At 38.2% G+C, this 18,205-nt stretch overlaps 1 protein-coding gene across 7 annotated transcripts in view; it reads right to left on the bottom strand.

The window, feature by feature from the left end:
- Window positions 1-298: 298 nt before the first annotated feature.
- The window catches only part of EFEMP1 (EGF containing fibulin extracellular matrix protein 1), a 70,171-nt gene continuing 52,264 nt past the window's right edge, over window positions 299-18,205 (bottom strand). For 4 of the 7 annotated variants that reach the window (XM_012171221.4, XM_042246136.1, XM_027966816.2 and 1 more), the window contains exons 5-11: window positions 17,976-18,098; window positions 13,913-14,032; window positions 12,854-12,973; window positions 11,536-11,655; window positions 7,003-7,126; window positions 6,728-6,923; window positions 299-927 (exon numbers count right to left, since the gene is read on the bottom strand). In XM_012171221.4, coding sequence (XP_012026611.3) covers window positions 766-927; window positions 6,728-6,923; window positions 7,003-7,126; window positions 11,536-11,655; window positions 12,854-12,973; window positions 13,913-14,032; window positions 17,976-18,098 — 965 coding nt within the window. In that variant the 3' untranslated portion in view covers window positions 299-765. The remainder of the gene's footprint in view (window positions 928-6,727; window positions 6,924-7,002; window positions 7,127-11,535; window positions 11,656-12,853; window positions 12,974-13,912; window positions 14,033-17,975; window positions 18,099-18,205) is intronic. The other 3 variants (XM_042246139.1, XM_042246140.1, XM_027966819.2) reach the window with 1 other exon arrangement.

Here is an 18,205-nt window from a genome sequence, read left to right as displayed (position 1 = left end):
AGCAACTCAAACTGACTAATACACTAAGTTTGCTTCTGCTGGTCAGCTCTAAAGTGGTTTAGAAATGAATTTGTTTTCTCATCTCCTCCCCATAGATTTCTCAATATAATAATTTTCTAGGGGATATCTTAATCGTTTGGGGGAATTTTGCTTACTGTTTTTGTTTACATTCATAACAAAAATTTCTGGAAAAATGTAAAATATAGAAACTACTATACTATGCAATAGTGATTTATTACTATGTAATAAACAACTACATTTAGACTGATCATAAAAGTAAAAACCAACACAAATACCCTCATTTTCTAAAGAAATATATCTTTATTGACTTTTTCCATTTTCTTACAAAGCAGTTAAAATCTCATTCTTGAACTTGCATGCTGTTCAATGTAACGGTGGCTGTCTCCTTATGAGACTGTCAGTGGAGCTGTGGTAAGTTTCCTTAAGCACCACAGAAGACAATCATTGCGTGGCCCCACTTTTCCAGAAAAGAATCCAAGTTTCACCAGATAGAGTATGCTTAGCTCTCTTGAAGAAGACCAGTTTAGTGGATTAATGTCTAATTTACATACAGTAAGAAAGACAACCTTTGAATCTTTACAGATTAAATGCCCACTTTATACCATGGTGTAATTGTTTGAATTATTTATGAGTGTACAGTATATAGATGTAGATGAACTAGATATGTCTATAAATAAAATAGTGCTTTAAGATAACAATATTCTTTGGCTGATTTAAATGCCTACAGTGGATTCTTTAAAAACACTAAAATGAAAATGGCCCCACTATTATTGTCAATCTTAACACTGAACTAGTGCGGAAGGTTCCTATACTGTTGACTGTCAGCATCTCCAGATCCACTATATATTCTCTTGGTCCTGAGAGCGACTTCACCAGCACAAGCATTGCACTTACAGGACTTGTTTGCTAAAATGAAAGAAAAATGAGGGAGTGAGAGAATAATTTTTCCTCTATTGGAGTTTCTATTATTTGTGAATACACTTCCTTATAAGAATTAGGGGAAGAATTCTGAGGTAGGATTAAAGTCACTACTTAGTCCATTCTGGGTTATAATCCTTCTTGAATCTTGTCTCTTGCCCACACAGTCATTAGTTTCAGATATAGGGACATGCTTTTTTGATAGTTCTTTGTTTTCTTTCATCTCTCTGTGTTAAATTGTCTCTTCATTTTTATTGAGTAGTTATATCAATAAGAGACTGCAGTTCAAGTGAGAATGACTCATAGAGACTGCAGTTTATGTGAGAATCTGATATTTTTTTGACTGATAAAAAAAGTTGTCACCTTTCACTTCTCACCATTGTGGATCTGTTTATATTCTAATAGGTAAAGAGATATGTAAATAGTTTTAATAGAATGTGGAAAATGCTAAGATATGCGGGGATATGCAGGGTTACATGAAGATACATAGAGGCATATGTATGTGTATGTGTTAGTTGCTCAGTCGTGTCTGACTCCTTGTGACCCCATGGGTTGCAGCCTGATAGGCTCCTCTGTCCATGGAATTTTTCAGGCAAGAATACTGGAGTGGGTTGCTGTTCCCTTCTCTAGGGGATCTTCCAGACCCAGGGATTAAACTCAGGTCTCCTGCACTGCAGGCAGATTCTTTACCATTTCAGCCACCAGGGAAGTCCATATAGAGGTGTATACACACAGGGAAAAAGAGAGGGACTCTGAAGCATTAAGGGAAGGCCTTTGATTGCCTGAGGACAGTCACCCAGAATAATTGGGAGTTTTGTAAAGAAGGATGTTCTGGAGAAGTGGATGCAGTTTCATTTTAATGGACAATATCATGGGCACTGGAGACTCCAGAGAGATCAGTTTGGACAGGCAGGCAGGTAGATGTGTGGATCTGGATGCCAAGAGGAGGGCAGGGATAGAAACAATGGATTAGGACTTTCGCTGTCACTTCAACTGTGTGTGTGCTAAGTTGCTTCAGTCATGTTCGACTCTTTGTGACCCTATGGACTGTAGCCTGCCAGACTCTTCTGTCCGTGGGATTCTCCAGGCAAGAACACTGGCATGGGTTGCCATGCCCTCCTCCAGGGGGGTCTTCCTGACCCAGGGATGGAACCTCAGTCTCTTATGTCTCTTGCACTGGCAGGCGGGTTCTTTAATACTAGCACCACCTGGGGAGCCCAGTCACTTCAACAGATGGACATTAAACCAAGGGAGAAAATGTATGATAATACATGATACATGATAATACTGGGTCTGGGAGAGGCCAGCATTTAAGGATGGGCAGAAGAGAAGCCATTGAAAGAAGCTGAGAAGAAATAGATAATTAAGTAGAAAACAGATGAACGGCAAGAAGCGCCCAATAGAGCAGGGGAGGATGAGGGTGACTAGGATGAAAAATGCCTCTGGATATAGCAGTATGGATGCTGTTGGTGGCTTTTTTACCAGAGCAATTTCAGTAAGGTAGTGCGAATAGAAGGCGGAAGAGCAGGAAGTGAGAAAGTAGAGATTGTGATTACAGACTATGCTTTAAGAACCTTGGCTAGGAAGGGAGAACAGAGAGAGGAGGCAACATCTAGAGGGAAAACAAGTTGGATATGTAGGAGGTATATTAGAATTTAATAGGATAAGTTCCCAAAGGAAATGGAATGAAGAATACAGGAGTGAGTTGGCCTTGATGGATAGAAATGAAAAGAGTTTGTCTTTGGAAAATTCAAGCAAGAAGGATAGAAAGGAGACACATGGAGTTAAATTTGCAAGGGATAGGATGTTAAGTTCAAATAATTCATGACTGTTGGTTTCAGTGGTTTCAGAAGAGTAGGAGGTGAGTTCACCTACTGAAAATGAATGGTGACTACTCCATGGACATGAATTTGAGCAAGCTCCAGGAGTTAGTAATGGACCAGGAAACCTGGTGTGCTGCAGTCCATGGTGTTGCAAAGAGTCAGACATGACTGAGCAACTGATCTGAAGTACTTAAAGAGTATGGGGACATTTGCGATCAGTGACTGAAAAGAAGGAACAAAAGAAAGTAATAGGATTGTTGAGCATATTGAGGACACATCTGAAGACTTAAAATATTACCAATCTGTGCTGACAAGGTGGGTATGAAAATAGATATGGATTATGCGATTGATCTAGGGTTGCTGGACAGGGAGTGGAAGTGCTGATCACAGTAGTTCAAGGGTCCATTAGGAAATTGATAGGCTATAAGAAAATGGGGGGTGAAGGGTCAGAGGACTAACAGAACTTTGAGGGTAAAGTGAGGGCATGAAAGAGAAGGAGAATCAGTCCCTGAGGGGATCACTGGAGACTAAGATTCCAGTGTGGAACTGTTCTGCATGATAAAAGTGTCCATCACGTGGCTATGGGATGGTGGCAGAGTGACATGAAGCTGAAGTTCGTGGGGGATGACATGGCCAGAGATTTGTAGGCTAAGGTCCTGGATGACTATAATAGTGCCCAATTCTGAGTGATCTCACTTATTCCCTACACACACGCCCCGAGTGAGCTCATCCATAGCCATGGCTTCAAGTATGACATATCTGCCAGTGACTTTAAAGTCTATACTATGAATTCCAAGCTCACATATCCAATACCCTACTCAGATTTACTTGGAAGTCTCAAGGCAACCAGTACTCCATATGTCCAAACTGAACTCCTTGGCTTCCTCTCCACACTAACTCCTTCTTCCTTATCTCAGTAAATGGCCCCATCATCTATTGTTGCTCAAGACAGAAACTTGGAGGTTATCCATGATGTTTCATTCTCCTTCACCTTCCCATAAAAAACAGCTTACAAAGTCATGTAGTTCTTCGTATATCATCATTAATCTGTCCACTTCTTTTGGACACACTGCTACTACCCTAGTCCCCCATCTTTTGAATTAATGGTCTCTCCATTTCCATTTTTGCTCCACTTCAATCCAGGCTCTACAGAGTAGCCAGGGTTGTTTTTATTTTTATTTTTTTAATGAAAATATGATAGCAACTCCTCTTCTTGAAACCCTTAGTATGGTTTGTCATGCATTATGTGATATAGGCCCTGCTCATCTCTCCAGGCTTCTCTCAAATCACTCTGCCTATAGCACCTGGAGTTGTAGATCAACTTGTCTGCTTTTTATTGCTTCCATTTGCTAGTCTCTAACTGCTAGTCTTCAGTTTAAATCTACTTCCAGGAAGCTCCCAGACCACCACTACCTTGGTTAGGGTTGACATGTAGTGTACTCATGAGGAATTTGCCATGTTCAGTTGAAACATTCAGCACACTTGTGAACATTTGTTCAATGTCTCGACCATAAGGCCCACTGGGGCCAAAACTGGTTTGGTTTTATTCACTGCTCTATCTCTAGAACCTAGCATGGTACTTGCCTCTTATAGGTAACAGTGATACCTTGAAGGTGTTGACTGAATTAATTCATTCATTTAAAAATATTTTTGAGCACTTGCAAAATGCCAGGTACCATTCATTCTATGTGCTGTGCATGGAAAAGTGAACAGATAGATAATGTTTCTTCTCATTGCCCTCACATTATAGTAGGTGACATTGACAAATATTATGGAAGGTGGTGCTAAGGGTTATGAAGAAAAATAAGTCTCAGTAAGGGAGGAAAGATATTGGTTGGTGTGGGTGAAGGATGGTATTCTACCTTCAATTTCACGTATTACTTCTTTTTAATGTGTTCACTTTTCTAAGGAAGAAGATTTTCTCAGTATTCTTCCAAAAGGAATATAAATAAAATCCTATATCCCTCAGATTCTTTCAAGGATAAGGTCCAGTCTTATGCTTCTCAAGAAATTGTCTTTAACTCCTAATTCTTTGATGTCTTGGGCCATGGAATTAAACATAGTTAAACACTGCTGCTGTTTTCGTAGATGTTAACTATGCCACAAAGTAATATTTAAAGCTCTTTGATATAAGGAACTGTATATTACTTACACTTAGCATGGAACTGAGCATATAATAAGTGTTTAATTAATGCCTGCTGATTGTAAATGTCCTCTGCACAAGTGGAATTTCAATAAAGACATTTTGTAGGATTTTATACAACTACTTTTTGAATTATGTGATAAGAAGTAGTCTTGAAATATCTTTTTATTTTAAATGCTTCTTTTTGTTTTTCAAATAGTAGTATTTAACTCTGGGATTATAAAAATTGACAATGTTTTATACCATTCATTAAAAGGGCTTTTACTTGAGAAAAATACTGTATTTATGATAAGTGCACTGATATGAATCATAAAACTTTAATAATGCCATGTTTATTAAAAAATATGCAGGAACTTTGCATAACTATTTGTTGAAACTCCTAGGAAATTTTTTTCTTCAATTATACCTAAGAGTCCCAAGTGGAAAATTATTTTTAAATGAACCTATTTTGTTGCCATGAGTTATAAATAATGTGATTTCTTTTGGCTAAAATTATTAAATTGATATTATCTGAACTGTGTGAAGTTTCTTTAAAGTAAATTTCTTATAAATATCTATTATATCTCAAATTTAAAGCATCAAATGTTAAAGAAGTTTATTTTTAGTTATTAGAAAAAAGAATAGTAACAGATTGTATTTGGGTTGGGTTTTTCTCTTCAGAAGTTGGTCATGAGAAATTAATCATTTTTAATTTACTGGCAAAGAAACAGAATCACATAATTCTAGAGCTGGAAGGGAACTTAATATATCAAAGAACAGGATAAATGTGTAAACATTAAAAATCTGTAAACTTTACCACAAGGATGAATTTCCCAAATTACTTTTCATATTCTCAAAATGAAATATTGACCTTAAAATTTGATTAAAAATGAAGAGTGCCCAAAGGAGTTTTGAGAAAATTGTAACTGGATGAATAACATCCTTAACATGAAACAGTTACCGTAACTCTGCAAATTGGTTGGTGTGGTGCCATCATTTTCACATGAAGTGGTGAGCCATATTTAAAATGTCAGAATTTTAACCTAAAATGAACTTGCTAAGATTTTGCAGGGGGACTAGAAGACTGAAGCATTGGAGTCAGGAAGATCTGCTGGGAAACCTTTGGAGGGATTAGAGAGGTGCTAAGAGCCAGTTTAAAGGAACAGAGTCAGGGACATGAGGAAGCAAAGATAACACAGGGGACATTGTGAAGAGAGAAATGGCAGAATTCAGAGATAGATTTCGTATAGGCAATGAAAGAAAAGGAAAACATAAAGGTGACCTCACACTGTCTTCCTGGAAATTTGCAAGAATGGTACAACTTACTGGTTGTATACATGGTAAAAGGGTGGGAGGTTGGGGTCACTTCTCAGATACTTCTGGGTCTTAGTTTTGGTGCAAATCTTGTGAATGTAGCAATAAGGAATTCAGGGTTTTTGAAAAGTTCTGTAAGAATTAGTTTTTCTATGTACAATTAAATAGCTATCACTGATTTGTAGTATCTATTTAGTGTGTGTGTGTGTGTGTGTGTGTGTGTGCAGGCAGGCTTGTATTTTGGTGATCACATATAACTCTGTTAGAGTCTGTAATTTTTATCTGAGTGACTTTAGAGAAGCTATTTCATCTCCCTGGGTCTCACTTTTCTGTAAAATATGGAGATAAATATTAATCTTACTAAGTATCAATATTACTAAGAGGATTATGAGATAATACATACAGGAAGGCCTTACACAATGCCTGCACATTAAAACTTTTTAAATGTTGGCTTTCTTTCCAAGTGAATTACTATCAAACAACAACAAACTTGAACCAAGTTTGCTAAGGTTGCCCTCAGGATACTTACTCTTAGGTAGAACTCTCCGTTTTCATTTCCAGATTTAATCCGAAAAGTGTTGATAGTGTTGGCATAAATGGTTGTGGCCTGTATTTGGAAGATGTCTGATGGTACAGACCTATCAGATCGAATGCTCATGTATTTGTAGACGATGGATTGAGGAAGTTCTCGGCACATTGCATTTGAGACTGGGCAAACACATCGGCTGCAGAGACAAAAGTATTCACTGTTAGGCTTGGTAAAATCAGAAGATTCTCAGTTTCAAAAGTTCTGGTTTTTCTTACTTCTCTGATGTTAGAACATAGGGATCTTGACAAGGATTTCGTGGGTAACAACGGAAGCCGCCATGATAATTCCAACACATTTCATCTTCCCGACATTCATTTGTGGTCTCACACTCATTTATATCTGTAGAGATGCAGAGTCAAAGAGTTTACTGATATAAGTAAATTGTCTAAGTGGCAGATGCCAGTTTGCCACCAGAAAGAAGTATATCTGGACTGTTTAATTTGATTTTAGACCTAAAATTTGGTGGGACCTGAATTCATTGCATTTAATTCAGAACAGATATAGTGAAACCATTCTCAACTGATTAATATGTGTCATTTCATTGTATTTTATCAAGCATCTATTATTCATCTGTTGAATTAAAAGCCAAATGCTAGGCCATTGACTTTGCTTAAATAAAAGTGAAAGACACCACTTCTTGGGGGATTAGAGAACGCTGAAGGAAGGAGGAGCCCTCTCAACTTGGCCTAGAAAAGGTGGTGGTTAGATAGGATTTTTATCATGGGGGTGCGGAGGGCCTTCCAGGGTGAGAAAGCAGCAAACAAAAACTCTGGAGATGGAAGTTTATCGTCAGGCTCAGGAGCTTGAAGAGAGGGAAAAGCTAGAATGTGGTTTCAGTAAGTTGTAACATGCTGCTGGATAGTGGGTGCTCTGGGAGTGGGTTACACTGTCCTTAAGAAGCTGTTTACAGGAAAAGAAATAAAGCTATGAAGCATTCCAGCATGTGAAAGTGAAAGTCACTCGGTCGTGCCTGACTCTTTGCAACCCCATGGACTATACAATCCATGGAATTCTCCAGGCCAGAATACTGGAGTGGGTAGCCATTCCCTTCTCCAGGGGATCTCCCCAACTCAGGGATTGAACCCAGGTCTCCCACATTGTGGGCAGATTCTTTACCAGCTGAGCCACCAGGGAAGCCCAAGAATACTGGAGTGGGTAGCGTATCCCTTCTCCAGCAGATCTTCTCGAATTGGAAATCTAACTGGGGTCTCCTGCATTGCAGGTAGCTGAACTACCAGGGAAGCCCATAGAATGTGGCTATTTAAAGATCATGGGGAAGAAGAGGAATTAAGGAAAAGGCAGTCAGCAGTGAGAAGCAACCCAGGAAAACGCAGTTCAAGGAGGTCAGAAGAAAAGAGAGTCTCAGGAAGGAGGGTTGTGGAAAGGTCAGGCTGGACAAAGACTTAAGTTTAGACATGGGAATCAAGAGTTCCCAGATAACATCTGAGAGAATTTTCTCCAGAGAACCATTACATTTACAACAATGACAAAAATTATATTACTATGCATAACCTTATGTGTGCCTCCCTTTACATTTGAATAGTGATAAGATTTTATCCGATATAAGTCTTTTCTGAATCATTCCTTCCATATAATCAGATATTTTCATTCATTAACTTACTTATTCCATAAATAATTTACTGAATTCTTGTTAACAAGGCAGTCATGGCCTAGTTGCTGGGATGTGATCTCTTTCTTCCCTCTGAATTCTTATATCTCATTTTTGCTCTTTTGGGGCCTTTATTGGTTTCTGTTTTGCATTATTGAAATCTGCATGTTTGTTTCAATCCTTCTATTAGCTTGTAAACTCCTGGAGGGTAAGCGCCATTGTGCACATCTTTTTATCCCTTTATCACATAGCATGAATGCACTGGAGGCACCTGGATTTTAGCAAATATTAAACTGAATGTGAGAGTTGGACTGAAAGCTGAGCACCAAAGAATTGATGCTTTTGAACTGTGGTGTTGGTGAAGACTCTTAAGAGTCCCTTGGACTGCAAAGAGATCCAACCAGTCCATCCTAAAGGAGATCAGTCCTGGGTGTTCACTGGAAGGATTGATGTTGAAGCTGAAACTCCAATATTTTGGCCACCTGATGTGAAGAGCTGACTCATTTGAAAAGACCCTGATGCTGGGAAAGATTGAGGGCGGGAGGAGAAGGGGATGACAGAGGATGAGATGATTGGATGGCATCACTGACTCAATGGACATGAATTTGGGTAAACTCAGGGAGTTGGTGATGGACAGGGAGGCCTGGCATGCTGTGGCTCATGGGGTTGCCAAGAGTTGGACACGAATGAATGACTGAACTGACTGAAACTGAACTAAGTTGCACCGACTCAATGGACATGAATTTGGGTAAACTCAGGGAGTTGGTGATGGACAGGGAGGCCTGGCATGCTGCAGCTCATGGGGTTGCCAAGAGTTGGATATGACTGAATGACTGAACTGACTGAACTGAACTAAGTTGCTCTTCAGACAACATGCGGAGATAGTGAGAAAGTTATCTCTATTTGGCATGAAGGAAAAACAAGTAAGGGTTAAGTGGCTGACTCAAGTGTATACAGATAGTGACAGGCATCTTTCTACCACAAGGTACTGCATCCTCTAAATGAGAATAATTCCATTCTTTGTCTTTGGAGAAAAAAATTTTTTTTTTAGTTTCCAAACTGGCAAGAGCTCTCTGGAACCCAAGAGGAGACTGGAAAAGCCATGCAGTTTCCAAGAGTCAGTTACAAAAAGTATCTCTTTTGGACTAGCTGTGGCTAAAGAAAGACCTTAGATTCCTCAGAAGAAATCACAGCTGACTTGTCCTTTCAATATTTTTTACTTTTTTGAAAAATAAAGATGCTGTTTAGCTACAGGACTGGTTTGTTATATGGAGTTCAAAAGTGGCAAAAGGAAACTTTATGTAATAATTTCATTTATTACTTCCAGTAATTTACAGCCTAGCATAATCAGCTCCTTAATCATTTTGGAAGGTTTTTCAGAAATGATTAATAGTATTAAAATATTTCATGAGTGTGTCTGTGTATCTGAGTATTCTCTCTCTGTTTCTCTTCCTCACCACTGTCCCTTTCCCCTTCCCACACCAACCAGCACATACACAGAGAATTTTCATTTTTGCAAGACTGTGGAAATGAGAACAGTTATTTCATCCCTCAAATAAACTTTTTAGGGGAAGGTGAGAATCGAAACTCTTTTGGTATTAATTTAACCTGTGGACTGTTGGGAAGGGATGCTTTCAGTTGGGTAAACCAATCATTTTATACCTTAAAAGAATGGTCTCTTTCACAAAAAATGTTTTAGTTTAACAAATATTCTTCAAGATATAACACTGATGAATCCCTTATTTGCATTTCACCTTTCATCCTAACAGATATAAATGTTTCCATAAAGTAGGCAGGTAACTGAATGTTAACTTGTCTTTTGCAGGGTATCAAGTCTATTTATGATTAGAAAAACACATAGATATTTGTTTGAAGGGCTCCAGAGAAATTGGTTAGGATAACCCTCTGGCTAACATTTTCCTACATGTAATATTCATGTTAAAAGTCTCAATTAGAGTTCAGAAAATAAAACCTCTGGAATGCAACGTTTTTCCACAATTAACATTACAGAGTCTCTAGTAACCTTGAAAGGGTTAGAAAGATGTTACTTGTGTAATGAACTACATTCTGATTATGCTCGTGTTTTGTGGTTAGATTCTAGTTGAATAATCACATGCATGCTATAAAGCATCAGGTAATAGATGTTCCTGTGAGTTAATATTTCCCTGCAAAATCATGATGCAGACTCAGAATCCTGTCTCCTTTCCGAGATATTTTCTTTCCTTAACAAAATTTTACTGTCCTTCTAGAAAAAGATTTGCTACTGGTAATTAATATTTCTAGGTAAATTTCATAAAAACACCTTGAATTTTCCAGGCTTTATAGTTTATAGTTTTTCTGTGTATTATTCTGTTTCATTCCCTCAACTCCCTTTTTCAAATGAGAAAGTTCAGGCTCAGAGAAGTCTGATAGTTTGTTAAAATTGTATAGATAGAATGTCATATAGCTGGGTCTACAACAGATTTTGTGTCTTCAAATTCAGTCATTTTTTTCACTTATTTATATAAACATGTGTTTGTACCAATTTATCCAGGATTTTCAAATCTCTCAGAGAAATTCTGAAATCATCCTATGTAGGGAGCTGTATCTTTTCTACCTATATGTCACTATGAAGATCACCTGAATATTTACTTTAAAACTGGATTTAAAGAGATTAGCTATTTTAGTTTTTTTTTTTTAACTGAAGAATTCAGGCACATTTAATACACATGATGCTGACTTTGTCAACACTTATTACTATCCAGTTTATAATCCTAGCGCTTTAGAGTATTGAGATCTTTTTGAGGTACACCTAACCACACATTAAGCTTATGTTCTATACTGAAATTCATGGCAAAATATTTTAATAATTGAATAATTTTTGCTGGATGATTAGAAGATGTATATCATAGGAATTATGTAGGCTATTTAGAAGGCATATTAATATTAAAATTATTTCTATTTTAAGAAAAAATAATTACTTTAAATTTCAAAGAAAGATAACAGTGAATATCCTTTTTATGAGGTGTGCATGTCTCATGATCAACAGGGGAAAAAATAGCTCAAATTGTAAAAAACGAGAGTCTGTGGTAGAGATTCCAATACTTCCTCCCTGCTTTTCTTGGTTAAAACTTAACAGATCTGAAAACAATAAACTTACCCTGACATGTTCTACCTCTCACCACTTGGTATCCTTGGGGGCACATACATGAGAATTTCCCAGGTTCATTGACACACTGATATTGACACAAGTAGCTCGAGGTTCTGCATTCATCAATGTCTGTTGAACCAGACAAAAGCAACACCATAGAGTTGAATACGTACATGTCATTATTTCGGTATTTTTTTTTAAAACATTGCAATCTCTGAAACAGAAATGTAATACTTTATAAGAGGCTCAAATGCAAGTTCTAACAATATCAGCTTATTTCTCATGGAACTTCACAGAGCAGAGAATTTTCTTACCATCAGTTTTACTCAATTACTGCTGACACTTTGGCAAATCCTGGAACTAACCATCCTAGCTGAGCAGACTGAAAGAAGTGGTTTGTGGTTGATGATCCTCGTGTTGTGCTTGGCAGACCCACCCTTGATGCAGATTCATATTTGCCTTCTCAGAAATTGGGTGGCTCTGCTTCCAAGTTCATTTGAGTTTTGAACTCCAAGTTCCATCCCTATGCTAGCTTCTAGAGGTTGATGTCCTGGCAGAAGGCTTTGCATTTCTCAATGGTGCTGTTCTTATAGTTTACTCAGAAGGGCAGAGGCAGCCGTCCAGGGCCAGCCCCTTTTGGTTTTGAGCACAGTGGCATGATGGGAGGCCTCTCTGTGTAGGGTGTGATCTTTGTGGCCCCAAGTAAAGCTGGGACAGTTTGTGAGGAAGTCAAGAGCGTGAAGTGTCAATGGCATTCCTCAGGATGTCTTAGGCCATTTGAAGTACACAGTGGAGCGAGCATGTGCAGGGGACTCTGATTGTGATCCCTCTAGTTAAATGGCCCTCTTCTTGATCATGTGGAGAGTGAAACGAAAGCACCTTAAGAAATGTGCCCTGAGCACGCAGTGGCAGGGATGCCTAGAGGCCAGATCTTTTGGTTTCTATTCTAGTGTTCCTGACATGCAATCAGCTACTTTTGAACTTAAATATGCCACTAGTCCCCTGGAATTTTCATTAGACACAGAATTTGATTCAGTAGGTCCGGGCTGGGGTGTGAGAGTCTACAATTTCACAGGCCCCTAGGAGGTGCCAGTTCTGCTGGCCCATCTTTGCTAATTATCAGATCCAGCCTACATCTAGTATTTCAATTATTTTTTCTTCTTTCTTTTGATAACATACTAAAAAGACAGTATTATAAGTGAACTAAGTTAACTGGATTTTAGAACATAATAAAAATTTGCTTTCTTAAACAGGTATATACTCGGATAAAGCAACAGCAAAGACAGGAACTGTACTATTACTACCAATTATTTGGATAATATTTTACCTTCACAGTTGAGTCTGTCACTGCTTAGCTCATATCCTTGATTGCACTGACAGATGAATGAACCAAGAATGTTGTAGCATTGCTGAGCACATTGATTGCTGGCATCACATTCATTTATATCTGAAAGGCAAGGTCATACACACTTATATATTTATGTCTTTAAATATAGTCTTGCTCTTTTGTACCTATGTCATCTGATGATAAGTGAGTAATTCCCTAACTGGATTCTTTGCCTTGCAGAAGCTCACTGGAGAACATCCATTCAGGTCTCATATTTATTGGAACAACTTCAAACATCTGTCATGTACTTTCAGAAATACCAGAATATTTTTTTTCCTGGGAATGACAGTTAGTTTGGTGTTTGATGAATCTTTCCAAAAGAATTTAATGATTCTAATAAATAAACATTCCAATATCTATTTTCTTTTATTGTTAAAATGCAAAATGCCAAGTCTATAAATAATTGATATAAGACACATACTGATACGGTCTCTCAGCATGCTGTAGTGAAGATTTATCTGTGCTATTTATTACTTTTTAAATGGGTCCTGTTAAATTCCATTACAATTATAACATAAGCCTTTGAGACCCATACAGAGTTTTGCAATGCTCTAAGGCACTGAAAATATTGTGAAAAGGCATTTTTCCTGCACTAGATTTTTTCCATGTCATGCCAATCTTAAAATTGTGTGCCGTGACATTGCATTCTGAAAGGGTAGAAGAAGCATGTGAAAATCAGATGCACTCTCAGCAGAAAGTTTATGTATCTGAACTTGTAGTAACCCTTTTGGCACCTTCAGTGTTTGTATCACACACTGTTGACTAACTGGTGTGTGTATATCAATTGATCTACAGTTAAAACTTTTTTTTGATACTGTCACAGAGGAGAACTAAAACCAAAGTTAAAATTTTTTTCCATTTACATCTTGATGTGTTTTTAAAAACCAGATTGGTTACTGTCTTTTCAGCTATGGGGAAGTTGATGGGAACCATGAATATAGAAAACTGGAGATACTGCTGGGAAGACAGAAATTGGTTGGCTGTTTCCAGAAGACTTACCTACACAGGTATAGTTGTTTGCTGCCAACTGAAACCCAGGATTGCACTGGCAATAAAATGATCCTGGTGTGTTCACACATCTTTGGTGGCAATATGGAGGGATGGTGCATTCGTCTACATCTAGGTTATTAAGCACACACGCAAAGAGAACCAAATTACCGACTATCCAAATTACTATCATTGATCTGTTTAATCTCAAGTTCTCAGCAGAGCATTATCTAGAAAACCTGGAGACCTCATTTTAAAAGTAATTATTTTTTTTTTAAAAAAACTGGGGTATCTGTGCTTTAAATATACTTTTGTATACTCTCTGTAGCTAATGAAATGTTAAGAACAAAGATTTCATAAACCTGGCTGGATGGTTGAGATTTAAAGAGGGAAAAGTAATTAAGACTATTTCACATATAAGTGAGAATGTGAGGCTGGGAATATAAAAGCTTATTTATAATTAAAGAAGTAGAAAAGAACTACGGAAGAATTGAGGTATAGTATAAAACTAAGAAAGGAGGCTGTTGCTTAGTGGATGACGTTGGTGAAGTCACTCAAATGTTCAGTAGTTCATTTTTTCTTCCGTATAAATGTAGACAGTAATGCTTGCTATGTGTATCTTATGAAGTTTCTGTGAGAATCAAGTGAAAGAATGCTGTGGAAGGAATGGAATACTAAACAAGTTACTTTTTGAGAGTGCCCTTCTGACACACTGATCAAGTGTTCCAGCCTGTGTCCTTCTCATATAAATATTTCCAACTATAAAATGCTCAATTGAGAACTTGCAGAATAGAATTAATATTTTAGAAGCATAATAAAATTTCATTAATTTACAACTGTACACTTTGTGACAACTCAAATATGGCATGTGTAATTTAAAATAATAATTATATACTTTCAATGCAATGATACTATCTTACGGGAAAAATGAAAACAAAACATAACTTTATGCTGAACTCTTCTGGTATTTTAATAACTACAAGTGTGGGAGGCAGTGTGCTTAAGTAGGTAGTGTACCACGAGGTAACCTGAGTTTAATTCTTTGTTCTGGCATTTACTAGCTTGGTCTTAACCTCTCAGAACTTCCACTTCCTCTTTTGTGAGTAATAATACAACAATGTGGTAGGGTTGTTGGGAGGATAACATGAGATGATACAGGCGAACTTCCTTGCACAAAATAGGTAAAAACAAATGGAAGCTATTATGAATAGGCTGCAAATATATGTGATTTAACTTGAATATTAAATAAACAATAACAATGTTCACATAGCTTCCCTCCTAATTAGCTGTCTGATCAGATGTCATGTCAGGGAGGCCATTTCTGTCCATCCATATAAAATAACTTCTGCTCCACTTACCCCTAGTCCTGCTTTATATTTCTTTGTAGCCAGTGACACTCCCTGCCATTGTGTTATGTGTTTATTTGCTTCTTGTCTGTCTTCTTCACTATAATGCATGGCAAATAATATCCATTTTCTTCCCTTGAGGTAGAGATAAAGTATTTTTTGTCTGTTGTGTGCTTAATACCTAGAATAGGGTCTGGCACGGTAGGTGCTCAATAAACATTAGTTGAATGAATGGAAAGTTCATACTAATTTGTTGTGGCACAGTTCTTCCTAGTACCTAGTATCATAGCCAGGTGACAATATCAATAGCTAAGTTATGTAATTGGTACTTTCTAATAGCTCCACGAGGGCTATGCTTCTGTAAAATCTGTTTGTTTACCACAGTGGTCCAGCACCTGGCACACAGTAAGCCCTCAATAAATATTTGATGAATAAATGGTGCATGTCTTTTTAACAAGTAAACATTCATTGAACCTTTGTTATTTGTTAGCATTGTGGTTGGCAATGTAGGTTTATACTGCTAAACATATGATGATGATCATATGTATATTCTACTCCATCTTATATGGAAAACAGGCATGAAAACAAATTATTGTATGGAATTATAAGATTAAAAATAGAGAAGTGTACAAGAGATAGAGGGAGCACCATTCCACGTGACTTGCTGACCACTGCTGGTCTATTTGGACCAGTCCACAATGAATAAATATAGAAATTGGAAGCATGTGTTTAGGAAGAGCAATTTGGTGTTACTGCAACATTCCTATTGTACTCTGCAGAAGTACTGATCTATAACAGGCTAGAAATTTACAAAAAGAATCCATCAAAGTTTGAGAATTACTGGCATAGAGGAGGGAGTGACTATATTTGGGGAGATATGGAACACTTCCCAGAGGAAGTGACTTTGACCTGGAATTTAAGATTTGAATAGGAGTTTGCCAGAAGTGCATGTCTCCGGTACTGAAAGCTTATAAAGAGGTAGCAAAGTGTGACACTGTGTGATGTACAGGGGAACTATAACTCGTGGGACAAAGCTAAAGTATAATTGTTTTGGCAGGAAAAGGGTGTTGTTACAACAGAGTTGGGCGAGGATAAGATGGGGAAGTCCTTATATGCTGCTGAGGAATGCAATGCTGATTCTGGGAGTGAGGGGAACAGCAGGGAAGTCACATGATTAGATCTGAATTTAAGGACATCTCCTACCATCTTATAAAGAGCTCTAACCATATGGTCCATTTGCTTTGATTCTTCCCATAGTAGGCTGGGTTTGTTCTTTTTCTATACTTATTATACCCTCAGTTGTTTATTTTCCTGTTACAACGGGCAAAACTTTGGTGCCTATGACTTTTTCTAAACAATTTTCTCCTAAATCACAGCTTCAGTCACTGCAAATTCCTGGTCCTTCATCAGAGACTGGACTAACTAGCCCCAGCACCTAGCAGAGCCTAATGGCAGAGAGAGCAGGGCCAGGGCCTATGAGAGTTCAGAGTGGACACCCTGACACCAACAGCTTACATTCATCGGTGAAAACTGAATGTGGCGTTGCCTGTCCCCAGACATTTTTATCCTCTGTTCCTAAGAGAAAATAAGAACTCTTCATTGATTTAATGGTACAAGGAAGTATGTAAGTCAGTGGACGAAGGGAGTCAATTACAGAGTTTCATCCTAGTGCTGGGCCTCAACATTGCACCCAGAACACTTGAGTTGACTTCTTATTTGCCAGCCTCCCCATATGTGTTCTTCCAGTCATTCAAAATGCTTGCACTGAGCATCTCCTTGGCTGGCAGACTTCAGGGACTGGGGAGACAACAATGACACAAACCAGACCTGGCCCCTGCCCTCAGAGAGCTCAACTAGAGTTCTCAAGGAGGGCTCATGTGTTGCAGTTCTAGTACTGGAGCCACTTGTAACATAAAGAATGTTTAGTACAAGTCTGTTAACTCATTACATAATGATGGCACACAACTATTCAACCCAGGACCAGGCACCATTCTAAGCATTCCTGCACATGAGCTCTTGAGATAGGGGCTGGTTTTATTTCCACAGTGCAAAGGAAAGAAGTGAGACACAGAGGATTTAAGTAACTCAAAGTGAGTTAGGGATGGAGCTGGGATTTGAACCTTACTATTCGCTCTATAGAGCTTCCCAGGTGACTCAGTGGTAAAGAATCCACCTGCCAATAAAGGAGATGCAAGAGATTCAGGTTCCATCCCTGTGTTGGGAAGATCCCCTGGAGTAGGAAATGGCAACCAGCTCCAGTATTCCTGCTTGGAAAATTCCATGGACAGAGGAGCCTGGTGGGCTACAGTCTGCGGGGCCACAAAGAGTTGGACATGACTGAGTGACTGAGCATACACACAGCACACATTTGCTCTGTAAGCTATGTTACACTAAAACCTAGTGAATGAAGCCCATAGCATCAGTGTTTTAGAGCTAGGACACCAAATAACTAATTTAAATAATTTTCCTCTTTGCTTTTGTGGTTTCACTCATACCCTAAATTTCTGTTTTTGCTTAGTCTAAGACATAACTGACACTTTGATATCCAGAATATGCTTAACCTATAAAGTTGGTTTTTTCTCATTAATATGGAAAATGGGTTGGTAGTCAACGAAAGAATAAGCATTATCATTCTGCAAATAAAGATGAGTGCTTTGATTTGAAGGCCTGAGTATTAAACAATTAAGATGCTCCAGACAGGATTTGTCTCACTGCACTGTTGTACTTACCTACACACTGCTCTCCTCGCTTCTGATAGCCGGGAGGGCATTGACAGGCGAAGGAACCTCGTAAATTGATGCACACTTGATCGGCTCTACAGTTGTGTGTCCCTGCAGTGCATTCATCTATGTCTGATAAAGACACGCAGCACAGAGAGAGTTTGAGTTGACTGTGGAGATGTTGGTATTTCCTCCATCTTTTTTGCCATACTTTTCTTAAAGAAACCAAGTTTTCACTC

Source organism: Ovis aries, chromosome 3 (assembly GCF_016772045.2).
Source record: "Ovis aries strain OAR_USU_Benz2616 breed Rambouillet chromosome 3, ARS-UI_Ramb_v3.0, whole genome shotgun sequence".
Lineage (NCBI taxonomy): Eukaryota > Metazoa > Chordata > Mammalia > Artiodactyla > Bovidae > Ovis > Ovis aries.
Note: the sequence above shows the minus strand (reverse complement) of the source record. Positions and strands in the feature narration are given on the sequence as shown.